We start from the raw sequence: 26904 nt of genomic DNA, 5'->3' as shown, positions 1-26904 counted from the left end.
AGACCAGGCCATCATCCAGCTGACTCAACGCGAGGGTGTCGAGATATTCACTCCCATTGGCAACTTGGAAAAGCGTGGCTTTCTTGAGAAAATGTATGGCATACCGCGTGATCACATCTTCTCGAGCCGTAACTTAGCTTTCAAGGCCGGTGTTATGCGAATGACGAAAGAGTGCGGTGTCGACACTGTTGTCAATAATAGTCTGAAGACTAAAAGACTTATTTAGGCGGGCTACTGACAGTATATTGGGACCAAAAAGGGCGACCCCTATAACAAAATGTCCTATTTCGCATATTCAGGATGCCTGTCACGCGCATAAACGCTGTGCCAGCTGAATATGCAGTTCGACTTGCACTTCGGCCGTACGAAAGGCCATTGCAGGCTGTTCATGATCTTTCGGAGATATGCAGGCAATATTCAAAGTGAGGTTATACAGACTTCGCTTCTCGAAACAGACCCTAGAGACCCAGACGGTCTGGGCTGGCAGACCAGTTGTACATAGAGTCGAGTCAAGCCACCAATAGCCGAGAAGGAGTTGGTTGGTCAAGGACGCATGCAGCCCTAGTTGTTCATTATATTGCGAACAGCATAGAGTTCCAAGCCCAGTTCTCTGCCCTTGTTATAGATAAGAACTTGACTCTTGAGTCTTTCTAATGCTGAATGTGGACTCTGGTCCTTTATATACCTATTTAATGAGCTCTTGGCGTCACTCCTGACCCAATTCCCTGATAAGCTTTTGCGGAATAAGGGGTTCGTTATAATCGCTGAATGCGTCTAAGGCGCTGAGCAACTTTCATGCGATTTGTATTGAATTGCATATTTTCTGTTCGAAAGCAGCTATTCAGCTCTCGCTAAGTGAGACACGCATTCAAGTATTGGCGGGGCTCAGAAGACCTTGTCCAATGGTATACCGCATACACTGAGATTATATTCACAACGCGCCGTTGGTGTGTAACGTAGACTTTACTTGATTCAGCACAATTTTCCGGACATTCCACTGGGGAAACTGTCTTTTATTTGGTACGAGGGCTGAAAATAGTGGAAAATTGTGCTGAATCAGGTAAAGTCTACGTTACACACCAACGGCGCGTTGTGAATATAATCTCAGTGTATGCAGTATAAACTGACCAAAGTAAACCCCGCAGCAGAATGTGACCAGAACGGAGCCTTGACAGCCACGGCAGATCATTGATTTAGGAGCCGGATTTTCGCTGGTGTGACCAAGAATTGATTCCTATTGGGTAATGCAAACCCGATATGATGTTATGCCCCAGGATCTCACTGCTCAAGGAGTAAGCAGTGTTATACAGGTTATATAGCATCCGGCTTCTGTCTTTCTGGCCCTTAGAGTTTTACTTCATATGGTTTCATGACCTAAGTGCTTCTATACAAAGTCTTCAATTCGTCGACTAGGCTATTCCGCCGATCATGGCTTCTGTCGGAATATTCAGTACCGGTATTCTGTTCGCCACGGCACTAGTAGTTGTTGTGACGACGATCTACCTCTTCTTTCACAAAAAGCAACTACCCCTCCCACCGGGACCCCGAGGTAGTATGTGACTCCCAGACATTCATCAATCTGATGTCTAGTTTCGACCTAGATTCCACTCAAAACTCGTTCTTTGGCTTTGATTCGTTAACTTCAAGCACTCAGTTCCCCTGCTCGGGAATGTTTTAGATCTTCCTCCCAAAGGCGGACGTGACTGTGAGCATTGGTTGAAATTCAAGGATACTTACGGTCCGTAGCATACCGCCTATATGTCAATAAGGGGTACATCATGGTGCTGACTTTGGTATCTTCTGAGGCTAGGCCCCATTAGCTCTATCACAGTACTAGGGACGACTTTTGTGATCTTGCACTCGCCCGAACTGACGTCCGAACTTTTGGAGAATCGGTCTTCAAAATATTCATCACGGCCAAGTTTGATTTTCGCTGAGGCGTAAGTACCTGAGTAGGTTATTTTGTATACACGTTAGCTGAACTATTCCAGCAACGGCTGGTCTGATGCTTTAACTCTTATGAAGTACGATAAAGCCTACCGCCGGCGCCGCAAAATCACACATACGCTTGTCGGTACTAAAATGAATGTCGCCCCATATCTACCCCTGCAAGATGTAGAAGTCCACCGATTTTTATTTCGTACTCTACAAGAGCCAGAGCGATTTCTTGAACACATAAAGACGTAAGGAAGACCCCAGTACTGTGCTACATCCGATTGAGGCAAACTGACGCTCCAATCTTCACTTGACATATAGTGAAGCGGCTGCTTTCATTCTCAAACTCATATACGGATACACGGTAGAACCTCACAAGCCAGATCCATTGGTTGAACTCGTAGACGAGGCCATGACACACTTCTCTGCCACTGTAGTTCCCGGAGCATGGCTAGTAGATTCTATTCCAGCTTGTACGTGCTTCTTATTACTCACATGTCTTACCAGACAGGAGAGCTAAACAGTTCAAGTGAGATATATCCCGGAGTGGATGCTGGGTGGCGGATGGAAAAAGACAGCCAGAGCCTGGCGCGCCGTACTAAGGGAAACAGTAGAAAAGCCACTACAGTTCGCTCGGCAGCATATAACAAGTGATGACCAAAACCGGTCTTTTGTCAGGGATTTCTACGATGAAAAGGGGGCTGGCATTACCTCACGTGACCAAGAGGACTTCAAGTGGGCAGCTGTGAGTAATTTGCACTAATATGAACACTTCATCCGGCTTCACACATCAACTAACAGTCATTTGTTTATCTCTCATTCAATATTTTACTAACTTCAACTAAAAACAGACGACTTTATACGGGGGTGGCGCGGATACGGTGTGTTTCTTGGTCTTTTCATTTTCCCGTTGTTGTTGGTGTTGTTGTTATTGTTTTCCCATTCGCGGATACTAACTAGAACTCGCTTTAAAACAGACTGTAAACACGATTTCGGCCTTTTTCCTGGCCATGATACTGTTTCCTGACGTTCAGCGAAAAGCTCAAGATGAGATCGATCGAGTTGTTGGCACCCACCGTCTCCCTACTTTTGATGATCGAAAGAGTCTTCCCTACATAGAAGCTCTGTTAACAGAGGCCTGGCGTTGGCATTCCGTGGGACCCCTAGGCGTACCGCACGCTTCATCTGCAGAAGATATCGTCAATGGGTATCGCATTCCAAAAGGATCGATAATAGTGTCTAATATTTGGTGAGTGTCCTATAGCTATACGATTGAAATGGGTTATGTGCAAAGTTCAAAGCGTGCTCGTAGGAGCCTATGAGTTAACCGTATTGACAGGTGGTATACACATGACCCTTCAGTCTACACCGATCCCTATATATTCAACCCAGAGAGATTCATGGGCCCAAACCCGCAATCGGATCCGGTACCCTACACCTTCGGTTACGGGCGTCGAATTTGTCCTGGTCGATTCATTGCAGATTCATCCGTATGGCTAACGATTGTACGGTCCTTGGCGGTGTTTAATATAAGCAAGGGCTTAGACGAGAATGGTCGTGAGACTGAGCCTAACGTTCAATTCTTACCTGGTCTCATTAGTCGCCCAGCGGACTTTAAGGCTACAATAAAACCTAGAAGTCCCGAACACGAAGCTTTGATTCGCCAACTTGAAGAGCTTCATCCATGGGAAGAGAGTAATGCTGCTGAGATTCGAGAAATGAAGATTCAGACAATTTCAAGCTGGTAGTGATGGTTTTGGAACTCTATGAACAACCAACAAGGCGGTTCACTGGACGATAGACCAGCGTAATTGGGATCATTAACAGTATGAGGACAAGGCCTAGATTTATGAGAGCTAACAGAATGGTTGGAATTAGAAGTATGTTACAATACTGATATTAGTATGAACTACTCGCCCACAACTCAGAGTTACCGCCTTAGCTATATACACTTAAACATAAGCAGTCGCTTAGACATCAGTACTGAGCTCCAAGATCCTTGAGGTCTGTATAAATGATAGCCTATGATACTCAGAGGCATGAGAAGATTCAAGACATGTACAACCCCCACGGTCACACATAAAAGACATACATTCGCATCTATGAGCAGCATCGAACCCGTATATTTGGGCTAGAGAAAGAATGGCTGTCACTATTCGGAGTATTTTCGGAGTCCGGCATCTCCGAGCTCTGAAACCTGGTAAGTGCGCGTAGTCTACGACGATCAAAGCTCTCTTGTAGCTTTGATTATCCCAGAAGCGCGCGTTTGGCCGGGGAAATCTTCTTCAATCCCCAGCAACTCTTCGCATCACTTTATTAGCCTGATCCGAAACTACGGCAGCTCAGTGAGATAATTAACTTGGAACAGCCCCAGATAGCGTATGCCGAGGATGGTAAGATGACAACATTTAAAGCTGATAGCAGCTCTGTACGCGATCCTCAGCTATCCCCCGACACCTGCACGACAGTTTCACTCATACATGCTTCCGCGAATAGCATGAGACAGACAACATGCTCCCGACATTTCACGTCCTCAAACAATCTCTAACGTATAGGAATTATTGTACGCGCCACGAACAAATTTCCCATATAGAGAATATAGTAATCTACTAATCATGATCATGGCCGTACAAGCGTTCCCAGAGAATACCGGAACTGGAGCGTCTGTGATGTATCACAATTCAGTTCAGATACCGTTACATTCTGAGACGTTGAGAACAAAGAGAGATCGAGAGTCTCTTGATCTCTCGTTCCCTGCCACCCGGGTAACCCGAGCTGCCTCAACCTTTGATCACATACAACTTAAATATTTAATGGCCGGTACAACCTCAGTAGTGACCAGAATTGTAATGACAAGAATTGCTCTATTGATGATCAACAACAAGTATAAATTTGATTCAACACGTGATTAAAGACGCGCTTGTCCGACTATTAACATATACTTCGGGGCTACTCTCATAGCTATTTCTTCAAGTACATCTCTACAGGTTCCAATGTCGGGTTTCAATGAGGAGCACGGATACCCGACGACAAATACGACAATCACATCCTACTATCAACATAGCACTACAACACCTACACCTCTTCTAACAACGCTGACGACAATCATTATATCGAAAACGGCAACAATCATCTTAACGACCGTCGAAATAGTCACGAGCACAAGCACACTTGCAGCACCGGTGGCAACGCACGCACCGTCATTATCGTCGACAGATGCCAGCTTGCCTCCTGCAAAGATAACCGGTATCGTCCTAGGGGTACTCTTCGGGATATTACTACTCGTTTTCATCCTTTACCTGCACTTGATGCCGGGTTCCCTGTGGCCCTGGCGCGGGCTCGGCGATCCTAAAAACCCAGACCAGAATCGTTATCCAGTATCAATTGACAAATTTCCGAGCCCTCCCGAATTGCAGACACCCACATCATTAAAGAGCTCTTCTAAAAAGTCTTCGAACAAGAGTGATTCTAAGAAGGAGAAAAAGAAGAAAAAGGAAAGTTCAGAATCGCCAGAGAAGCCGCGCCCGACTTCGTCGGTTACTGCCCCAGGGCAGGCGCAATACGGGTTCGAGGAGCTGGAGATGATACATGAGTTGGAAGGCGACAGTGGCGGAGAAACTGCAGATGAGCGATATAAGGCGAGAAGTCAGAGACGACCTCAATAGTCTTGGAAATACCTGCGCTACTTCCGTTCCTAAGAGAATAGTGTGGATAGGGGGTAGGGAGCTCGGCTTTGAGCCTGTTTGATGTTAGGCCGCGAAGCCTGCGCCAGTGGAATTCGTTGGGCTGCCGTTACGTTACCGAGCAAGAGCCCCGGGCCGTGAGAATGATGGAAGGGACATGGGAGTGGGGGGAGAACAAGTAAAATGGAAACGAGGTTCCCAGTCGATCTGTGTCAAGTCCGATATACTAGAAGATATTAGAACGAGCCAGATGGATAATGAGTCGCACTTGATAATATGATTGTTGTTTCCATTACTCTGCTCTTAACATGGGTGTTGGAATTGGGTTCTGGAGCCCTCGTTGGCTGGCGCGGTGAGGTCGTCTTGGAAGTCGGCTTCCACTCAACGAATCAGCTGCGCAGCTGCAGACTTGTCGTCACCGCCATGGCCAAGATGCTTGAGCTATTAGATTGGAAGTTATTTTTTGACCTTTGTAGTGTAGAAAAATTGTTGCAAAGAACTGTGCGTGGTTGACGACACATAGTTTGAATCCATGTATGTATGTCAGGGGGCCCCTCTTATTGTTTGCTGCCATTGCCTGAGCATGCAAACAACTGCCTATTGGTAGGCGAAGGCTAGAGAATTGCCTCGGCGAGGCTGCCAATTCATTTCCTTGGGATTCTCCTCTTGCCCACGTCCCCGATCTAACGCTACATTTGTAGTCACTTTCTCTGCGCTTTCTATGAATGCTTCAAGGTTGTTTTACATGATGACTATCTCAATATAATGACGTGAGCTACGTTATATTTCATCAAACTCATTAGCTGGCTAGTCGCAGAATAGAGCAGCATTGGACAAGGTGCTTATTATATCCTACTACCAACGTCAAGGTAATAAGCTGTATATATATATGCGTATTATACCGTACCTATGTAGTGATACATTGCTGTAGAATAACGTCAGCGTGGTCCGTCGAATCACCTCTGCCGGCAACACCGCAGTTCTTTGTGCTGGCGAAAGTGGCCCCATGTTGTCTCATAGTATCAACTCTTTGTATGAGCTATGTCGTCATATGTCTATCAATCAAATGTATGTTTTGTTTGTTAAGGAATACTTACCTAACAAGAATAAAAGGACCGTTGGAAGTGGCGGGGACCAGGGAGTCAATCAAACTTCCAGATATCATACAGTGTGGTGGGACTCGGACCAGGATACAGACACAGTCCGCAGCTGCAACGGCTGCTTCCGCAACGAGTCCAGTTGCTGCCCACCAGACTCGCCAGATCCCACCAAGTGATAGTGGCGAGTATCAAGTCGTCGTAGTCGTTGTTTTAAGTGGTTTTCAGTGGTAATATCAATGGTCTGGACGAAGGACAGAAGCCTGACAAGAGCACGCTGGACAGTACGCTAGACACTGTTTCGGGCTAGACGGCGCCGCCTTTTTCAGACCGGTGGCTCGACGGTTGGAGCCCACGTGATAGCAATGCGGGGTATGGAGCATTGTGTGCTGAGGGATCAGCATGTGATTGGCTCTCTTTGTACTGTCTATCAGTAGGTAAGTACCAGTACATGTAACTAGCTACTGTAGATACTGGCAGATACAGGGATGTTGCGAGGATAAACTCTGGCTGTTTCCAGAAAGCCCCACCCTGCCTTTTGGGCTAGCTAGACGCATACTAAGTATGTAGGTACTTACAGTAGAAAGTGCCCAATTCCTTGACCGCCCGTCTTTTTCATTCTCTTACCAATTTAATTGAGCCTCACATCTCGTCTCTTTTAAGTTCTCCCAGCCCAAGCTTCTCTAAAACTCAACTCACCGCGACTCATTCCGCAGCCAACTCTAACCTTCATTCAGAAACAACGAGATCACAGCCTTTTCCCCGCCCCCGATCGACAAGCCAAACCCAGCCATTTCCTTAGTAATTAACAGCTCTGGATCTCATCAATAATGGCGCCCATGAAAAACAGTAATTCAAGTAGTAGTAATTGTTACGGCGAGGACGTTACCCGTCAAGCGAATGTCCTCGCCAGTTGCTACCTGGTAGACTCTGCCGCCTCGCTCAAGGGCCTCCATTACTGCACTACCGGGGCTGCCGGTAAGTCTCCAATCCTGATGACTCAGTTCTCATTCCTGTCATTGTCATTGTCTCGCTCCGCTGCAGATACCATGTGATAGTACATGCTTAAATTAACATTCAATTGTCAATAGGGGCCGAGTGGTATTCCTGAGGTTCCTATCTCAGGACTACCATCCCCTCCGTCAAGTCCCCCCCTCGCGGCCATCACGTCGTCCAACGAGCTTGCTCTGCAGCCCAAACCCAAGAAGCGCAGCTCCGACAACGCTACGACCAACAACCTAAACCGCACTACTACCACTAGCCGCCGAGGGGGGGCAACATTTCAGATCAGGGAAGAATGTGAGAGATTCTTTTGCGAGACCATGAACGCTGTGTTCCAAGGTGAGCGGAACGCGGCTGGTAATGGCTCCTGCCTGACTGGTGTTCTCGGTTTACCCACGCCGCCCGACTACTATCCTCCTACACCACCGTCTTCGTTACCACGCAGTGGCATGAACTCCGCTGTCAACGCCAAAGCATGGATGGAATTCTGGGATTACGCGGGAGGCGCAAGTTTCCGGGCCTTTGTGGCCGAAAAGGGCGACGAAAAGTCACTGTTTGCATTCTTCGATAGCGGACTGGTCGGCCAGGATCTCAAGCAAGCGTACGTATCTCCTTTTTTCACATCTTCGCCCCCTTCCGCACGTACTAACCATATTACAGACTCATTGCTTTGATCGAATTGGCTGATGTTCCGTTGGGATGCTCTAACGTCGTCATCTGCATGGACCGACACATGCCAGAAGACCACGCAAAATCCTTGATGCGAAGTTTACAATGGGTCGGTTTCGAACTGACTACTCTGGACCATTGGGCCGACGAACTCGACGTCGTCAGCGACAAATGGTTCTTCTTGGGAATGGAGCTCTAGTCACTCCTTCTTCTTAACCCCGGGCTTATGCCTTGATTCATTCTCTGAACATTACCAAGAAAAAGTTCTACTCAGTACAGCTTTGGAGGAGATATCATTGACACAAAATCATTTTTCGACTTGCACCTGTCATGGAGTTGGAGTTCATCGCATGGATTTCGGTAACCGTTCCTGCATTTGCATCGCGCGTTGATCTGGGAAACTACAAAAAGCATGCATCACGGGACCGGAGTTTTTTCGTGGACTAATCCGAATTCTGCAATTCTACGGGGACGAAGCCATAGCTTTTCAATCAATCAATCAATCAATATACATGCAAGTCCTCTAATACTTCCCAGATAGTGCCTCTTACACTACGTGATCTGACCCCTTTTAATCACCAACGCCTGTATAGATGTAGCATGTAAAGTTTGAAGTAGGAAAACTGGCCCTAGATCTCTCATGGTTATGATTCACCCTCGTACTTTCGTACCTCTAATCCTGTCGTGGCAAGATGGTCTTTGACCTGTTGCACAGTGTACTCGCCTCTGTGGAACATGCCTGCACCAAGCGCGGCGTCTGTCGTCGTCTCCCTGAAGACTTCCTCGAAGTGGGCTGGGTTGCCGGCGCCGCTGGACGCGATGACGGGTATGCGCACGGCGGCCTTGACTTGGCTGATGAGCTCGAGGTCAAACCCGCTATTGGTCCCGTCGCGGTCGATGCAGTTGAGAAGAAGCTCGCCAGCGCCCATGGCCTCGACGGCCTGGGCAAGCTCGACGACGTCCATGTCGCGCGTCTCGCGGCCGCCCTTGATAGTGCAGGCGTACCAGCAGTATTCCTCGCCTTTCGGGCCCGGGACGCGCGTGCGTATCGTGTTGTGGCGCGTTGCGTCGAGCTTGGGCACGTATACGCGCTTGGGGTCGACGCTGACCACGACGGCCTGGTTGCCGTAGGCCTTGGAGATCTGCTCGATGGCCGTGTTGCCCCAGAGCTTGCGCCCGCCGGAATAGTACTCCTCTGCGGCGAGGACGGCGTCAGACCCGATGGAGACCTTGTCGGCGCCGCTCTTGAAGTACATCGTGGCAATCTCCAGCGCGCTCACCTTGGTCCCGTCCGTGTCCACCGTGTCGCGGATGCCGCCGCCAATCGTCAGCGGCACGAACACGGTCTCCGAGGTGCGCCGCAGGATCTCGAGCATGGGGAGGTCGGCGAGCGGACAGTCGCGGAAACTCGTGATGTTGAGGAAGGTCACTTCGTCGGCGCCTTGCTCGTAGTACTTCTTGGCCATCTCCACGGGCTTGCCGAGGTTGCGCACGTTGCGGTCGTCGCCCTTTTCGCGCACGTCATATTGGTCGCCTTTCGTCACGACGAGGTCGCCTTGGTCGTTCGTCCGCACGTCGAGACACGCGATGACGCGCCGCGTTAGACCACCTGTCGGCGCGGGACCCGTTACCTCTTGTCCTAGCGTCTTCTCGCCTTCGCCAGTCAGGAAGGACTTTAATAATTTCAAGCCAGCGACACCGCTCTTCTCGGGGTGGAATTGCGTCGCCAGTATGTTCCCTTTCGCCACGGCGCCGACGAATGTCTCCTCCCCATATGAACCTGTAGCGACTGTCCAGCCCTGGCTCTCCAATTCCCCCTTTACGTAGGGGTATTTGTATGAGTGAACGTAGTAGTACTTGCTCTCTGGCCGCAGACCGTATAAACTCTTGCCCGATGCGTTGGCGCTGTTCCAGCCGATGTGTGGGACGGCTTTATTGGTGTCGTCGAACCGATCCAGCTTCCCCTTAATGATTCCCAGGCCGGGAACGTCGGGTGTTTCCGTGGATCCCTCGAAGAGCGCTTGTAACCCTACGCATATCGCCATAAACGGCTTGTTGGCATCTATGTGGGATTTTATGGCGGGAAGATAGCCGGCGGAGGCAAGCTGGCTGAGACAGTGGCCGAAGTGCCCTACGCCCGGCAGGATCAGCTTGTCGGCTTTTGCTACGTCTTCGGGTGACCGTATCCATTCTACGCTGTAGCCTGTTTTCTCAATCGCATTGACGAGGGACCGTATGTTGCCCGCGACATAGTCGAGCAGGTGAACTGTCGGCATGACCGGTATGAAAAGGTGTGAATCTAAAAAAAGAATGCTAGAATCGAAGTGACGAAACTCAGGTCTTTCTTAGCGGCTAAGTCACAATGCTGTGAGGAATAAAGTGAAGTCGAGTGGTGGAAGACCTTTTTGAATCGCTCACGGGTACAACTGAGAGGTGTATAATTGTACACTTTATAGTAAGATAGACTGTGTATTGAATAAATAAAGGTTTCAATATGGATGAATTGTTTCTAGATGACTCAAGAGTCCTGCGTGGATCATGGGAGTCACATTTTCTAGCTATGTACTTGGACTAGACAGGTCCGGTCGTGAGGAGGGGCATTTCCAGTGCCCCTCCAATTGCGATATCGTAGGGGTGAAATGCCGCCTGTGACCGCCCCCTAAAGTCGCTGAAATAAGTAAGCACCTTCCAAGGTTCTTCATACGTGTATGCGGCGCTAATGCCAGGGCCCACCCGAGCTTCAACTTTAGGTAATCTTTTGGACCTTTCAAGCTACATAAGTAGTATTGAATTCTCCAATGTCTCTGCTATTTATTCTCTTGTCAGAGATAACCGAATCAATAGCGAGCCTCACACCATTTTTGCAATTATAGTATCTCCTCAGAGCTGTACTACTTGCTCAATGAAACCAACTCACAATCAGAGAATAGACAAGCTCAGCCAACGTCGTCCTGATGGCTAGTCTCGAACTGCTAGACCCTAGGCTTAGAAGCCCCAAGGCCACAACTTTTGCATCATCATCATCGTCAGAGAAACATGGGAATTATGAAGAAGAGGATGACTCCGAATGGGAATATGAATATTCAACTACACAAACGGAGGTATTTTGCCGTTTTTCTAATGCTTTCCCCACATGCTCCGTGAAGCTGACGCGCGCCAGACCTTCTACGTAACTTTGGATTTGTCCAAGGCGGATTTTAAGGCTCAAGATCAAGTTAAGAACAACCCATTCCCTTCACGCGGTAGCTGGCAAATCCAGAGAGCAAGTGAGATGTTCTTGAACAGGCGTAAGGCGGCTAAAAACGCTTCGCATAATAGTGCTGCTAGTAGTGCTGCTAGCTCTGATGCGGAGCGTGACGAGGAAGATCAGGATGGAACGCTACGCGAAGATCGGGGGAAACAGCTCTCCGGTTCTAAAGGGGAGGAGAATGGCGAAGACAGCTCCAATCACGAGAGAGTGCAGATATTAGAACTACATTCCGAGAACCCCATCATCTCGTACAAAGGCCGCGTGTTCTCCGGGCAATGGTGCGAGAATGCAACGACCGAACTTATTTTTACACGGCATGAAGCGAATGATTCTTTACCTGTTCTAAAAAGTCTCGAAGATGGAGTCGATCTCTTAGCGGCGAGCTCGTCGCGCATCAACGTCACGGAGCAGAAATTCAGGCCGAAAGTCAGTGAAAGAGAGCGTCAACGTGCTAGTGCCAATTTGCCGCAAACGGTCATTCCGCCTGTTGATCCCAAGGCAACCCAGGAGAGAAACGACCAGCGCAACTTTCTCGCTGATCTGATCGCTATCAAGCGGCGCAAAGGCGAGACCGACGACGTCACGATCATTGCGCACAGCATGCAAGGAAAGCGAGCGAAAATGAAGGCGAAGGGAATCCAAACGCGCGGCCGCGGCCGCTGGGTAAGCTCAAGTAAATCGCAGGCTGCCCGCGGGTCCGACGAGAGGCCGCGGCGCGGTGGCAGGAGAAGAGGAAGTGGGCGAGCTCGAGGGAGAGGGAAATGGGCGTTCCTCCCGCTCGAAGAAGCCCCAGTTCGCGATTCAACATCCGCCGCGTCCGGTACGCCTCCGGCTGAGGGTGAATCTGTATCCACGCCGACTCCCTTTCGCTGGGACGATTTAGATGAAGAGCAAGCTAGCTCGCCGGCGCGGTTGGAGGAGGTCGCGGAAGTAGATGAACAGGATGAAGACGAGGCCGAGTCTGACGACAATAACGACTACGAGGAAGACGAAGATGATGAGATGGATGAGGATGATGATTGAGCCTGGCCATAAGGGCTGATATATAGAATCACTAATACAATCAATCGATCATTTCCATGAATATATTTTGCCTGGAGGTGATAGGGGACTGAAGATTGCTGAATACCTGGACCAAAACCGTCCCAGCCCCAAAGCATACCATTTCGGCAATTTTACTTTCTACATCTCCATCAAATGAGATCGTCGATACTCTTGTCGGCGTCTTTCTTAATGAGGTCTAACATTCCCTATAACGCCCAGCTGTCAGCTTACCGATCCTTCTCACACCATGGACTGGAGCCATGTGAATAAAGCGAAAGGACGAAGGGCAAGGATAGACTTTCAAACAGTGAGGTGGCATTATAGTATGGTAGGAAAATAAAGGGGGATAATTGCTCACATCTGGCATAACTGGGTTGCCATCGTCTCCCTTGACATATCGGAAGGGCATCTCGGTGCTCTCGTGCTCATTGATCTTGAGGTCCGGGTGGTCGACGTAGGGGACCATGTTCAGAGTGACTAGAGGTTTTCAGCATGTCAGAAGAGAGTAAGGCCCTCGTAATTGTAGCTAACATGAGGCTATTGTTCATGGGACAATGATAAAACTGTGAAATGGGGAGTCCTGATTAGGGGAAGGGAGGGAAGGGAGATTTTAAACATACACTGCTCATCTATAACCATCCGCGTCACCCGCACAGCAGTATCTGTGGTCATTTGTACGGGCCCGAGACGTCGGCCTTCGAACCCTTTGACGCGGAGCTCGCCGGTGCGATCTATATGTATAAGTCAATATGATCAGTTTATTCATGCATCTCATTCTTATCCGATTGCTGAGTAATATCGTGCTTGACAAGCTGTGAAAGTGCTGAAGTGATGAGATGCTTACCCCTAGGAGGATCATCACCTATAGATGGAAGAATACGTCAGTCATGTTATCCAAATCATATCAGAGAAGGGAGAAATGTCGCTTCGTTTAAGCGTTCATGTGCTCTCATCAAGCCCGTTACTTTTACCAGCACAACAAACATCACCACGGACCTTCCCACCTCACCTGCCACTCACTCGCCCACACAGCTCAAAAGACCAAGATAACCCCCAAAACAGCAAACACAGAAAAAAAACGAAAGAAAAGAAAAACCAACTCACCCAAAATACCACCAAAAAGAAAAACATCGAAATTCGCCTTATCATCCGGACTAATATCCTTCTCGGCGCGCGGGTCCAAAAGACACACCCTCTTCCTCTCCTCGCCAGGATACAACTCCTCAACACCCTTCGTCTCCGCGCGGAACGCAGGCTCGCTCGTCAATTTGCCCGGCAACTTCTCAACGAGCGAAGGCGGCATGCTGGAGAGGACGAAGGAGCCGCCCGCGCGGCCCGTCTCTCGCGCGATGGTGATGTACTCGAGCTCCGACCAGGGACCGAGCTCCGGGTCGAGGTGCTCTACTATGTAGGTTTTGCGGATGGGCATTTTATTTTTTGTGAAAAAGATTGGGGAAAATAAGATAGAAAAGTATGTCGTTCCTCTTCTTCCTAAGAGAAATCTTGCTTGGGTTAATTGGATTGATGGTGTGTTTGTTTGTCCACGTAGGTAGGTAGGTAGATATCTAGATTTTTACATGAGCCGTCGTGAACTTGTAAATACGATTGACTCTATGAAGCTGAGGAAAGGTACCGTGGGTGTGTGGTGGGATGACGTAGAGACAGACCAATCAGAAACCTAATATCTCTAGGCGTATTGCAGAGGGAAGCCGACCTGTGTCTTGCAGATCTCGTCAGTTCCTCTTTCTATAGTTTTCGGACAGCTAGCAACGTACTAGAATTGGCGTGTGAATATTGCTGAGGTTAATCTGTGTTCAACGGTGAGATCCACTAAAGAGCAAATGAGTTTTTTGATTGGATACTTCACTTATACATCGTTGGGCGACACATTGTATTGGACTGTCGCAGCATATCTATTGCGAAGTCCAATCCACAAAGACTCTACTAGCAATCTTAAGACAATGATTGCCTATCGTCGCCAGAAACATCGAGGATGTAATGGAACTGCCTGACTTCATGAATACCTTGTTATTGTCCGAAGTCAACAAGCCAGAAGAAACCCATCTGTGATACTCGTAGTATACATGTGTCCCATTTTGAAACCAAACGCCAGTATGAGGCTCGTAGATGACCCCAATTCCCCATTCTCTATTCCCCATTACCAATGCGAAATGATTGATAGAAATACAATTATTATACCCATATTCATCGGCACCCCATTAATGACGCTCAACCAAGTGATTTCCTCCCCTTGGTAGTTTTAGCTGGCTTTTCACTCAAGTCCTTACTCTTCCGTTTCTTAGTTGGCCGGCTAGATCCTCCTTTGGGTCGATATCCGCCATCATCGTCCCGCTTTCTCTTTCCTTTGAGTGTGGTAGCAGCAGGTGCATCATAGCCAGCCTCATCATCCCAGTCCATTGGTTCGGCGGTGTCTTTCTCTTTCTCTTTGCGACCAGCTGTAGATTGCCTCTTACGTGAAGCGCCGCCCTTGCGTTTACGACCATCTTCTTTCTCACGGTCGTCCTTATCCTTATCCTTCTCGAGATCCTGCAAAAAGGTTTTAGGTGCGTTTCGTCTTAGCCAGTTGTATACGCTGGTAGGGTTACGTAACGCAAAGTTTGCGGGCGGTGGCGTAACAGTGGTGGTCCCCAGAGCCGATGGTGCTAGAGATGGCTTTGTTTTGATTCCGAGCCGCATATCGAGCTTATATAGATACTCATCAAGGTCATCTGCGGAAAGGAAGGACGTTGGATAAGTCTGAGGATCTTCGGGTTCCAAGTCTTCTTGTAACTCAGGAAATCGCTGTACATATTCCTCGTAGCTCTGATGCGGCACCTCTTGAATGAGCTTCCTAAGAGACTTGGTGGGCTTCTGGGTAGTATCCGAGTCGTCACTCTCGGTCTCATCGTCTTCATCATCCTCCTCGTCCTCGAGGTTCAGGTCTATGCGTCTCTCAAAGGGGATCTGAGGCGATTCGTTGATGTCTAATAACATGTCCATCAAGCGGCTATGTTGCGTGATTCGTTAGCAACACCTACACGGACAGTTGGGAAGATGATAGACGAAGCCTTGCTTACTCGTTCTCGATGGCAAGTCGCTTTGCAGTTTGCATGGCTTTGAGTTCAAGGCTATGCAAATCCTCGCTCTCGCGCATTCTCTGATCGAAGGTGATGCGCATCTTGCGGTACTTCTTCTTCCACGACTTGTAGGATGGTCGGGCATCAGTGGTCTGCGCATCGTCATGAAGGCGGTCTCGCAGACCCGGCTCGGTCTTGACTCCGGAGAAATCCATAGCTGGACCGACTTATGTGTATGCAGTCGCGTCAAACAAGGATGCAATGATTACTGTTGCGCGATGATGGACAGTATGTTGAACGAAAGGATGGAATGGATGCGAGATGGATGATTACAGAATGCGAAGTGTCAAGAAAAAGTAAGCAGGCAATGAAGAGAAGGTAAGAGAAGGACTGGAGACATGAAATCTGGACAGATATGAGACTGGAGAGCGCGACGGCCCGTGTTGTGGTTCGATGAAAAGATCGAAGCTTGGAAATGAAGAATTTTGGGGCTGGGGGCTGCAGCGATGATGGCACAGGGCAGTGGATGGCAGTGAATGCGGCCTCAGCCAAGGGTTTGCCGTTTTAGGGCGTGCCACGCCTCCTTCTGTCAACCACGCGTTCCCTGGCAGGAGCTCGGGACAGATGGATGCATCCATTCGATTCTTGTTAGCACTTGCCTCCTCCAATGTACCACTCCGATGTACCAGGTACGTACCTCGCTATTGAACATACCCCACTCAGGCCCTGGCATCCCTGTTTGCTTTGAATCTGCTTGAAGCTCAGCAGCAAAACCCCACCATTCATTTATTTGCAGCACAGCAGCTCTCCCAGGTTAGGCACCGGCTCGTCTGCCTGATTCAAAGAAGGTCAAAAGTGTAGAAAAAGAGAGGCATTCTTCTAATCACCTTCTGTTGACTCTCCCCAATTGTATGCTTCGTATCCTCGCAAGGATGACAGAAAACGCTGCCAAACGTATCAAGACCGACAGCAATGTCTTGATCGGGACGCACAACGGCCACTTCCACGCCGATGAGGCCCTCGCCGTGCACATGCTACGCCAATTGCCCACGTATGACTCAGCCTCGCTGGTGCGGACGCGCGACCCAGCCGTGCTAGCAACCTGCCACACAGTCGTCGACGTTGGTGGTGAATACGACGCTGCTCAGAACCGCTACGACCACCACCAACGGACCTTTACGACCACCTTCCCCGGCCGGCCGACGAAGCTGTCGAGCGCAGGGCTCGTGTATATGCACTTTGGACGGGCGCTCGTGGCGCAGAAGCTGCAGCAGGACGAGGAAGCAGAGGACGTGGCTGTCGTATGGCGCAAGGTCTACGAGTCGTTCATCGAGGCGCTCGACGCGCACGACAACGGCATATCAGAGTACGACCCTGACGCACTGGCCGCTGCGGGAATAGAGAAGCGGTTCAGCCAGGGCGGCTTCGGGCTCGGCGCTGTCGTCGGCCGTCTGAACCCCAACTGGAACGACGTGCGACCCTCTGACCCCGTCGAGGCGCAAGCCCACGAGGACTCGCACTTCGAGGTGGCGAGCAAGCGCATTGGCGAGGAGTTTGACCGCGAGCTCGATTATTACACGAAGGCATGGCTCCCGGCGCGCGCCATCGTGCACGCTGCGTACGCAAAACGCCTGGAATTCGACCCTGAGGGGCGCATCATGGTGTTCGATGGCCTGTCCGTGCCCTGGAAAGACCACCTGTACACGCTGGAGGAGGATCAAAAGGTAGAAGACAAGAACAAGGTTCTCTACGTGCTGTACCCGGAGAAGCCTACCCCCGACGCCAAGTGGAGGATACAGGCCGTGCCCGTATCCAAAGACTCCTTCCAGAGCCGCAAGGCGCTTCCCGAGCCCTGGAGGGGGGCGCGCGACTCGGGTCTTGACGAGATCTGCGGTGTACCTGGCGGTGTCTTCGTGCACGCTTCGGGATTCATTGGTGGAAACAAGACATACGAAGGCGCCAAGGCCATGGCTGATAAGGCTTGCTCATTTTAAACTTATATGAGCCGGAGATAAACATGATGAAAATGAGAAACATTGAGTAAAAAGGAAAAAGACAGTTACGAACACTGTTTACGATGTTTACGATTGTTCATATTGGGCCCAAAAGGCTACGATTTTGGCACGGGATAAGGGGCAAAAAAAAAAGGGACTTTTAGTGTGTACGTGTAGCTGGCCGAACAATGTACATATCACTTGATGTTCGAAAGTTCAACGCAGTTAGCCACATTCATATTTGGTATCAATTTGCACTGGTGAGAAACTCATAATTCCACGTGGTAGTGACGAATATACCCAACATGAGTATAGAAAGTGTACTTTCTGTATAACTATGTCTTTCTAGATAAATGCTCCTTAATATCATGTGTATGTCAACTTATACCAACCGACGTTCACTCGGTCAGCGATGCCGCTCAGCCAACATCTCAGACGCAATTCGACGGCCACTAGGTTTATATTTTGTTATGCTATGCTATGCTATATAGTACACAGTACACGTTGAACGAGCAGAGCAAAAGGTGAGAGGATGGATATAGTCATCAACTAAGCGAGTATTCTAGTGATAGAGACAAGTGATGAGAGCACGCAGTATTTCCAAACTGCAATGCACCTCTTACTTTTTCATTCACATTTCTCCTCCACCCTTCTCTCTCTGCCTTACTGTCACAGTCTCTTGAAGACCAATCTCATTTGGGGAAAATCTCGTGAGAAAGCAAAACCCTAACGCCGTGAGATCCCGCCGCGAAAGGGGATGTAGATAAATAAATGAAACGACAGCGATTCACATCAAGCAACTTCATAAATTCATCATGGAAACGAGCCCGCTCTCCCTTACATCCTACAAAACTGCGCTTCGCCGTGGTTTCCTTCTTTTGCCTTGCCGTTTTCGCGGAGCCAATTTTGGGACCAAAAAAATGAGGATTCACACAATCCCTACCAAGAAACGCATAACACCTAGGCAGCCAGGACCAGAGCCTAGGTAAAGGGGTGTTGTGGTGGTGATAGTTGTATGCAACATTGCAGTGAACCCAACGCCCGACTCCAGTCTGACACTTTGTAATCACTGTATGCTAGGCCATGCCCGTTGCTTGTTGCCATGCTCTTCGACTTGGGAGTGACCAGCTGGGCTACCCACCCAATATCAACACATCATCAACGCAGCCGCAATAGAGCAAATACCCAAAGTGAACAGTGTAGTACCGCATCATCTTCGGATAGGAATGGGCTTAGCAGCGGTATCCGCGCCGGGCGTATCTTGTTGCGTCTGTCCCTCGCTCTCGACATCGGCGTCATCAGTAGTGCTCGACTCGCTCTTGAACAAGCTGCTCTCTTTCACAGGACTGCCCGAGGTACCAATGCTACCACTGATTTGATGACCACTGGTGCCGCTGCTGATGCTGGGGTGGTGCTGGTGGCCGGGCCCGCCATTGAGGCCGCCGGCGCTCTGGCTCGGGCTCGATAAGTGAGGGATGTTCTCAGGGACGGGGTGCTGGCTGCCGACGCTTCCCGTGTCCAGCTTGTCGCCTTTTCCGGCCTTAGACATAGCGTAGTCGCCGCTGTCGAAGTACTTGCGCTCCTTTAGGTGCTTGGCGAAGTGGTCCGACTTGGAGGGCAGCTTGCCGTAGAGGCGGAAGAGTCGCTGCTCATCCGGAGTGAGAGACTGGAGAAGAAGAGGGGTGTTAGTTGCAACTCTAGTGTGGCATGTTTATTGTATGGTTTGATCAGACTGGGTTGGGCTGGGCTTTGCTTCGAAATGGGATCTGCGTAGAACTTTGGGAAGCAGGGCGAGGACAAAGGTAAAGCGCATAAACCCTAGTCGTGGGGTGAAGACCAGCAGAGCTCTATGCGCTCAGTCTGCATCATTGAGGCGTGTGAGGGCTTAAAGCATCAAAGAGCTGGAGGACTAACCGAGATGTCAATCTTGTTCTTCTGGTGAGGGTTCATGGCGACGAAGGAGAGAGGAATGAATCGACAGTGTTTGGTTGACAGTGGGGTACTTTTTTCGGTTTGCGCCGCTGACTGGTTGAACGTGGCTGTCGAATTCACAGACCGCAAAGACAGTGAGAGGGGTCGCTTTGTCGTATTTCTATGATGTCCGTGTATCTGGGGGTCTTGTAAGGAGCGGCAAGAGGAGGTAGTGGTGGTGGTGAGAGTGACGATCGTGATTGTGGGTGGTGGTGGTGGTGTGGTGCAAGAGGAGACAGAGGGTGGTGTGGTCTACAGATAAGTGTGCACCCCTCTGTAGGTCACGAAGTCAGTAGCTAAGTCAGTCACTAAATGACCATGTACGTAAGGGAGCTAGCGCACTGGCCTAGAGGGGTTTAGGTAGCTATTCACCTAAAGCTACGCGATTTGGGGTGTCGTGACGTTCCGGCAGTGGTAGCGTGGTGGGGTCTCCCTGACGGAATTGATTCCTCAGCTTTCCTTTGCTCTACCCTCTTTGCCCACCTGCACTAAATGCCTGAAATCCGATAGGTATGGCTTTGAGATGTTGGTCTAATGAGTGGGCCGACCACAGAAATGCTCCCTTTGAAGTCTGACAGTTAGTTCTTGGCTAATGCGCCGCTGCTGACCACTGGTGCTTTGCTTTGGCGGGTCTGAGCTTCTCTTTCAAAGCAAAGTAGAGAGTGACAGTTTGGGACGACAACGAGCAAAAGAGGTACTTATTATCATGCGGTCGACCAGAACAACTTGAAACTCTACAATAGTTGTTGGCATATGATATATGTATATATATATATATATTGTATGATCAGACAGCTAAGCAACCGCGTGCATTGCATTGTATTTTGCTCCCATAATTGTTGATTATGCCGTAGTTGGTTGATATTTTATGTTTGTTTGTAGCTTTGTTTGCTTGGAGTTCTCTCATTGGATAGCACCTGCGCTACTGACGAGCTCATAATGCGCAGCTTAGTCTACCTGGCTATATAAGGTCTTTTATCAGAGATGGCCTGACATCCCCTTGCTTCCTTGAAATTTGTTTGTTCATGCTGTTGCCGGGCGATTCGGAAAAGGGCGACCTACAACTAAAGCAGAACAGCTTGCTTTGAATTGCCATTACCAAGATTATTGGCCATTCTCTCCTGTACTCGTACGCCTATTGCCCAGTTACCTATTTCCAGCCTGAAATCCCGAAACGAGGTGAGGTCAGGCACCAAGCTATGTGAAATATCAAACCATGGTGACTCAAAGCAACCTCCTTGTTACCAGTGCATTGAATGTTTTTAGGCGGGTATACTCAACATCGCATAAAGGCAGTACCTGGGTAGGTCATAATTAAGAATAAGTGGTATGAGATGGCGTTTTTGGCTTTCCTGTACTCCGATATTGTCGCCTAGGGAACTCTGGAATATGGTTAGCAGGAGTAACATATACCTATATGTTCAGTCGTGTTACAGAATGTCGGGAATAAATCATATCGTATGAAATTAACGCGGCTTTTCTCTTTTTCACTTCTATGATAGTTTTGTTTCTAACGCGCTGTTGTTGTATGGTCGACGTTTATGGCTCAATACATCCGGCTTACATTCTAGTCGAGTACTCCTTCAAGATTTCTCTCGAGTACATTAGTTCAGCTTGGTAGTATAAAAAAATGTTTACAGTGCTTAAAGATACGAACGAATAAATACATCAGCTAGGCCCCTACATTACTTCTCCAACACCCATCCTCTCCCACCACTTCATTCTACAACTCATCCTTCTTCCTAATCCCCGCAGCTCTCCTCTCCACGTCAGCCGCCAGATGCGCCGTGTACTTCTGCAGATCAACACGCGCGATAATCCACGACTCATGGGTAAACAGGTAATTCATCTCCTCGAGCGGCAACTGCTTCGTCTCGGGCAAGATCAAGTGGATGAAGATTGCATTAGTAAAATTCGCAATCGCGAACAGCAGGAAGTACTTCCACTTCACGGCGTTCACGGCAATCTCATTAACCTGGCCGATGAGCGTGTTGAAGGCGAAGCTCGTCATGGGAGCCCTAGGTCTGGGGTAGACATGGAATGAGGAGATGTGGAGTTGGCGTTTACAGCTGACTTACTGTAATCAGCGAGCAACACGATACCCCGTACACCGAGGCCTGGCTGCTTGCATCATCTGATGGTACTGTTATGAACTGGTGTGGTGTATATGATGCTACCCCAAGCAGAACCTGAGCAACATCATTGCGGCCTGGAGTGTGCCAGTTCCAGGGTATCGGTACCATGGTTCAGGACCATGTCATGCGATCTATTCTTCCAGAAGGTATAAAAATCGTTCGGCGCCGCCGATCTCAATGCATCATGTTATTGGGTATCTTGCCTGCCTGCTCTATTCTCGTACGCCGATAAAATCAATGCTTCTATGAAAACCAACTTCCCTTCATACCCTCAGCAATGGAATGTAATATTCGACACCTTGAATTCAGACACATTTCCCGCCTTCCCAGATTCTTAAACTTGGGTCCCTGGGGACCGGTCACATAATGGTACTGGCCGAAGAGCCTCCACTGGCGCCTGTCATCAAGACCATACATCTGGTCGCCCCATCGGCCGTTGAAATGGAACCAACCTGTGGGAGCATCGGGGTTCTCTTTCGTTGGTTCTAACCCTTCTCCTTCCATAGCTGAATAGTCATACCAGTAACTCCTGAAGTTCTTAGATGGATCCCAGAGCGGTCCACGATCCGTCACATCTTTCAGCATCTGAAATGGTAGGACATAAGGATGATTTCCGGGCATGGCGTACATAGCATGGCTGCCGACAGCGCTGTAAATGACCGGCCGTTGAATTTCTGTTGCGTTTCCACGCTTCTCCACAGCTTGCCAGGCATACGCTTGGCCTCCCTCATGCTCACTGAAGTATATAGCACGAGGCTCACCTGCCATAAACCGAACCATTGCATGTTCCCAATCCCCCACGTGGTTTCCATACCGAGTACCAAGGACAGTCTGTCCCAGGTTATATGAGTAGAAAAAGAACCAAAATGCATCAACAACACCCGACCCTTTGTCTACTAAAATGAGGGTTGCTGGTGCTCGGGAGTAACCCTCTTCGTTAGGTTTATTCTGTGTGTCCCGAGTCGCAATCCGGTGTCGTTCACGAGATCGTGAAGCATATGATTGACGTGAAAATGGCGGAATACGTGCTCCACGATCGGGCTGTTCGCCCGGATACGAAAGACGGTGCAATGGATGTTCTTTATCGACGTCAAACCAAGTTGAGTATTCATGAAGCGGTCTTCTTTCCGAGGTTCCAATATCGACATCGTAGTCATCAGTTCCGTGCTCGAAGGGGACAGGGATGTTCGCTGCACTGTGAAGCCATGGTGGGCGGCACTCAACATTATCGTTGCTCGTAAGAAACGTAACCCCGGGATGCATGTCCAACTGGTTCAAGGTTGCTAGATTCACGGCTTCTGTTCGATTGAGCAGCATGCCATCGGCATATGGCGTTACATGCCTAATATGATCTTCTATATCGGAGGGCCAAAAGTGTTCCCCCGAGTAAAGATGAACTAGCGGCGCGTAATTGAGCACATAGTCTGGTACCCCCCTTAACTCTTTCGTCTCGTTACTCATGTGAATTCTAACATCCGCGCGGGGAGCAGAGGATACAGATTGACGCCTCATAGCACCCGCATTTGCGCACGCATCTTCTTTAGCAGACCCGACTCTTTCAGGTGGATCTGGTTTGAGGTGCATGAGTCCACATATACTCAGCCAGCGACATGCCTGGCGATCAAGCCAGTAAGGCGACGTGTTGACCCATCGCTGATCGGCGTCAGCCTTCTCCTTGCTGGGCGGGACCGGGTTGAGAGCACGCGGCAGTTCTGTCAAGAGAAGGACGATAATAAGAAAGGTAGCGACGACAAAGGCGACGCGGTGTAGGTGGTGCATGGGTGAGACTATGCGAAGTGTGGTGGTCTTAGGCTGCGCGGAAGAACACAAGGTGACGAGGTGGGAATGAGAGTCGATGCCGTTTGAGCATGTGGGCCACGAATGAGGGATACTCCTCGTCAGTCACAGGAACGTAAGGAACGAAAGAAAAGCGAAGCGAAACTATAGTGAGGGATTGAACGCTGTCGACTTCGTGTTCATATCCGTTGGCCCACGTGCCCAAGCTAACAAGGGATGAATATCGGTGTCATGGAATGGCCATCTCGTTGTATTGTAGGTAGTTGTAGAGGTGACGGTGGGACCTAACTACGTGTTAGTACACTAAGTATAGCTAGGTACTCTACTAAGTGATGTCGATGATAGATAAATACTTAATTTTACTAGTGAGATGTATGCAAAGTTGTTGTATTTTCCTAACGGTACTTTCCATTTCTACTACGTAGGTACTTGGCCTAAAAATAGATACCTCGCAACGTCAGCCGCACTGATCAGTTGTTCCCATCATCAAACCACAGCATCTTCAAATTCACTCTTATGAGACGGAGTATAATACCACTAAATTATATCAGTTCCATTAACTCAACTAAATGATGCAAAGCAACAGTGAAAGTGGTTACTCAATCAGCCGGGGTTCAATAATATGTCCTACAAGGACCGCTTCATCGCTTCACGCTGGCGATTGAGTAGACTGAGGCATCAGCATAGCTCTCCCATTCTTTGAAAGCTGCAATCTCACAACCCTGTTGTCAGCATCCTTTCGCATGTCGGCGATAGTATCCATTTGAGACTGAACCGTTCTATCATCCACACCATGGTAGAGAGCAGCCAGTACCGATCCCCTCCAGAGCTGTTTTTGCCCCAACAGTCTGCTCTGCCGGACGACGACGATCTGGAGCACAATCGCGAGGATATTAAGCAGGATAGGTAGAACGATCCATTCCCATCTTATCTGGAATATCGTCTCGTATTGAAGATAGCTCCCAGTCACACGTTTGTTGCTATACATATTCGACGCGCTATTCATGGCTGCCACTAGGCTTTCCATGACACCAGTCAGGTTTTTCGCCCACATCGCCCATATGAAATCTTGATAACTGTCCATGTAAGTATAGTAAAAGTCTGATGTTCCGTTCTCCGATACTTCATATTTGGTGGCTACAACCCTGTTTTCGGCAAAGACGCCTAGACCAAAGAACAAGAGATCCCACCAAAAAGGGCCGGGCGAACTCATTTCGATATAGTCATTCGGTTTATTCCAGCAGAACGACAAGCTTGAGTTTGAATGCTGTGGTTTTTGTTCATGGGTATGTCTAACGGCATCCAGTGAACCTTCCTTGCTGTTTTCGCCTGGAATAAAACAGAGTTTCGCGGGTGTGTGAGTCAACTCCCCCCACGGGCCATTGAGCAGGAATCGACCATGTTGCAAAGAGGTCGGTTTAGTAGTCGTGTGTCCCGAGTTGACGACCACTTCTAACTTGGCGTTACAGAGGGTTAACACGGACTGTTCTGCCCACTCTGGTCTGGTGACGTCTAGATCGCTTCCATTAAGACGCACGTAAGTAAGCACTGCTGGCGGACAGGATATGTTCAGCCACGTGTCACATGTACTGTCCCCAGTCACCCCCCATCCGTAGTCTGCTCGCAGAAATTCTGTGGGAGATGTCATGAAAGAAATAGGCTTGTTACTTCCCGGATCATGGGGAAAGCCGGTGCCATACCGTTCAGCCTCAGTCCCAACTGTAAAGGATTGGGTGAGACCGGTGAGTGGCCGTTCGTCCCCATCCAAGAAAAAATCGCAACGCCGATGTTTAGTCCTGGCATTTCCAGTGGATAGTTGATATTCCTTGATCTCGGAAAAAATATCAACCCTATCCTCGCCCGTGCAATTCGAGGTTACTCTGTTTACATCGATGGTTTCTGTCTTGGCACACCATTGCAAGCTCTCAACCGATGGAAACGTACAATTGCCGGTTGGGCAATGAGCCTGTCTATCATAAAGACTGGCATTACTGAAGAGAGCGCTGTCTAAGTATTCAACGATTTCGGATAAATATTCGTCTATGCTTGGAGTTATGTCAAAATTGGTAAAAACCTCGGTCCATACAGAATCGGATTTGATTGCGACTTGAGAAGGGACCGAGTTTATAAGTTGCTGCGCAAAGGGGTCTATGAGAAATCCTAGGATGATTATGGCTGCACCTAGCGAGGCGATAGACCATGGGATGTTGATCAGCGCGCTCAGGGCTCCGTGAAGGCTTTTTCCAGCCTCATCTATGCGTTCAAATTCCCGAAGACATCGACCTCGAGCTGCGAATATGTTCCATTTGGTCTGCTCAATTGCGGAAGATACGGTATATAGCAGCGCGGTTTTATAAGCCGCTGTAAGAACAGCGACCACTGTGTTCAAAGTGATGCCGTCTGGAAAGCTGGTAACAGGGCGTCCGTGATAGATAACCAGTAAAATACTGATTGTAACAAGACATGCTGCAGAAAATAATGAGGCGGTTATTTCCGTGACCCAACCGTGAAAGAAGAAGTGCCGTTTGCCATGCGCTGAGTCGTTTTCATGCTGCTCGTGTAGAGACATAGTCGTGGATGGAGCTGTCTGCTCTAAGCGAGGGGATTGATATGTTATATCGTACGAATGAGAATGAGTCCCATTGTCTATCGACGCATACGAGGGAGGACTAGAATCGGCAGCCATTTGGTTGTGATGGACTTCTGGAAATCCTCTAGACTTAGATGATCTGTATATCAGAAGAGAATGAGCAGGGCGAGTTGCCGTGTACAGGGATACAGCAAAATGAGCCGGAACGAAAATTATATAGATATTGTCACAGAGAGCAGCTATATTCGTAGATTAATACTCGAAACATGGTCACATAACTGGCGTACAGCGAAGGTGGCTATGTGAGGTGTTTGGCGAGCATGGTTCGACATTATGGCGTAGAGCTACACAGATTATCATCAAAATCTGTCACACACGCTGACCGCTACAAACATCTTACTCCCTACGGACTTTGTCCGCACAACTTGCGAAAGACCTCTAGTAAGGCATATAGTTTCTATGGAAAATGAAGCTATTCAGCCCTCTTTTATTTGAGACTTATTTGCAGACCTCCATAATTTGAAAAGCCAGTCCAATTATATATAGAGTCAGAGGTAGCCCCTAAGCTAGGAAGGGTTCCTTGCGAATAGCCCCAATTCCAGGCCCTGGCGCCAGCCCATGTTATACAGTCGCCATTCATAACCTGTCTCAAGCGAATCC

At 49.0% G+C, this 26904-nt stretch overlaps 12 protein-coding genes across 12 annotated transcripts; 5 read left to right on the top strand and 7 right to left on the bottom strand.

Annotated features, from left to right (window-relative positions):
* Positions 1-1139: 1139 nt before the first annotated feature.
* Positions 1140-4023, top strand: F5B22DRAFT_594188 (cytochrome protein). Its single transcript, XM_047974035.1, has 9 exons — positions 1140-1552; positions 1655-1738; positions 1811-1940; positions 1992-2183; positions 2257-2408; positions 2466-2680; positions 2787-2816; positions 2913-3184; positions 3275-4023. The coding sequence occupies exons 1-9, from the start codon at positions 1429-1431 to the stop codon at positions 3681-3683; spliced, it is 1608 nt and encodes a 535-aa protein (XP_047833838.1). The 5' UTR covers positions 1140-1428; the 3' UTR covers positions 3684-4023.
* Positions 4024-4188: 165 nt separating this feature from the next.
* On the top strand, positions 4189-5816 carry F5B22DRAFT_503505 (uncharacterized protein). Its single transcript, XM_047972477.1, has one exon. The coding sequence runs from the start codon at positions 4929-4931 to the stop codon at positions 5598-5600; it is 672 nt and encodes a 223-aa protein (XP_047833837.1). The 5' UTR covers positions 4189-4928; the 3' UTR covers positions 5601-5816.
* A 1729-nt stretch (positions 5817-7545) lies between these two features.
* F5B22DRAFT_661192 (ornithine decarboxylase antizyme-domain-containing protein) lies at positions 7546-8808 on the top strand (the record flags this gene model as incomplete). The annotated part of the gene is made up of 3 exons (XM_047980351.1): positions 7546-7693; positions 7841-8318; positions 8378-8808. The coding sequence occupies 3 exons, from the start codon at positions 7546-7548 to the stop codon at positions 8583-8585; spliced, it is 834 nt and encodes a 277-aa protein (XP_047833836.1). The 3' UTR covers positions 8586-8808.
* An 88-nt stretch (positions 8809-8896) lies between these two features.
* F5B22DRAFT_594178 (putative bifunctional histidine biosynthesis protein hishf) lies at positions 8897-11037 on the bottom strand. The gene has a single exon (XM_047974034.1). The coding sequence runs from the start codon at positions 10660-10662 to the stop codon at positions 9031-9033; it is 1632 nt and encodes a 543-aa protein (XP_047833835.1). The 5' UTR covers positions 10663-11037; the 3' UTR covers positions 8897-9030.
* F5B22DRAFT_503455 (uncharacterized protein) lies at positions 11002-12768 on the top strand. Its single transcript, XM_047972476.1, has 2 exons — positions 11002-11487; positions 11547-12768. The coding sequence occupies exons 1-2, from the start codon at positions 11341-11343 to the stop codon at positions 12657-12659; spliced, it is 1260 nt and encodes a 419-aa protein (XP_047833834.1). The 5' UTR covers positions 11002-11340; the 3' UTR covers positions 12660-12768.
* Positions 12769-12829: 61 nt separating this feature from the next.
* Positions 12830-14109, bottom strand: F5B22DRAFT_643404 (DUF431-domain-containing protein; the record flags this gene model as incomplete). The annotated part of the gene is made up of 5 exons (XM_047978263.1): positions 12830-12886; positions 13039-13157; positions 13301-13411; positions 13525-13542; positions 13785-14109. The coding sequence occupies 5 exons, from the start codon at positions 14107-14109 to the stop codon at positions 12830-12832; spliced, it is 630 nt and encodes a 209-aa protein (XP_047833833.1).
* Positions 14110-14533: 424 nt separating this feature from the next.
* F5B22DRAFT_594173 (IEC3 subunit of the Ino80 complex, chromatin re-modelling-domain-containing protein) lies at positions 14534-16452 on the bottom strand. The gene is made up of 2 exons (XM_047974033.1): positions 15758-16452; positions 14534-15687 (listed from the first exon to the last, which is right to left on the bottom strand). Exons 1-2 carry the CDS (start codon positions 15970-15972, stop codon positions 14910-14912), a joined length of 993 nt encoding a protein of 330 aa, XP_047833832.1. The 5' UTR covers positions 15973-16452; the 3' UTR covers positions 14534-14909.
* Positions 16453-18069, top strand: F5B22DRAFT_594171 (metal-dependent protein hydrolase). Its single transcript, XM_047974032.1, has one exon. It carries the CDS (start codon positions 16669-16671, stop codon positions 17749-17751), a length of 1083 nt encoding a protein of 360 aa, XP_047833831.1. The 5' UTR covers positions 16453-16668; the 3' UTR covers positions 17752-18069.
* Positions 18070-18961: 892 nt separating this feature from the next.
* F5B22DRAFT_643401 (camp-regulated phosphoprotein/endosulfine conserved region-domain-containing protein) lies at positions 18962-19701 on the bottom strand (the record flags this gene model as incomplete). Its single annotated transcript, XM_047978262.1, has 2 exons — positions 18962-19417; positions 19666-19701. The coding sequence occupies 2 exons, from the start codon at positions 19699-19701 to the stop codon at positions 18962-18964; spliced, it is 492 nt and encodes a 163-aa protein (XP_047833830.1).
* A 1744-nt stretch (positions 19702-21445) lies between these two features.
* Positions 21446-21965, bottom strand: F5B22DRAFT_643400 (uncharacterized protein; the record flags this gene model as incomplete). The annotated part of the gene is made up of 2 exons (XM_047978261.1): positions 21446-21740; positions 21832-21965. 2 exons carry the CDS (start codon positions 21963-21965, stop codon positions 21446-21448), a joined length of 429 nt encoding a protein of 142 aa, XP_047833829.1.
* Positions 21917-24017, bottom strand: F5B22DRAFT_503336 (vacuolar sorting-associated protein). The gene has a single exon (XM_047972474.1). It carries the CDS (start codon positions 23634-23636, stop codon positions 22101-22103), a length of 1536 nt encoding a protein of 511 aa, XP_047833828.1. The 5' UTR covers positions 23637-24017; the 3' UTR covers positions 21917-22100.
* Positions 24018-24139: 122 nt separating this feature from the next.
* On the bottom strand, positions 24140-26451 carry F5B22DRAFT_594165 (uncharacterized protein). The gene has a single exon (XM_047974031.1). It carries the CDS (start codon positions 26338-26340, stop codon positions 24304-24306), a length of 2037 nt encoding a protein of 678 aa, XP_047833827.1. The 5' UTR covers positions 26341-26451; the 3' UTR covers positions 24140-24303.
* Positions 26452-26904: the final 453 nt, after the last annotated feature.

The sequence above is a fragment of the Xylaria bambusicola genome (genome assembly GCF_022495145.1).
Source record: "Xylaria bambusicola strain CBS 139988 unplaced genomic scaffold F5B22scaffold_7, whole genome shotgun sequence".
Classification (NCBI taxonomy): domain Eukaryota; kingdom Fungi; phylum Ascomycota; class Sordariomycetes; order Xylariales; family Xylariaceae; genus Xylaria; species Xylaria bambusicola.
The sequence above is the reverse complement of the archived record's forward strand: the minus strand, read 5'-3'. Positions and strand labels throughout refer to the sequence as shown.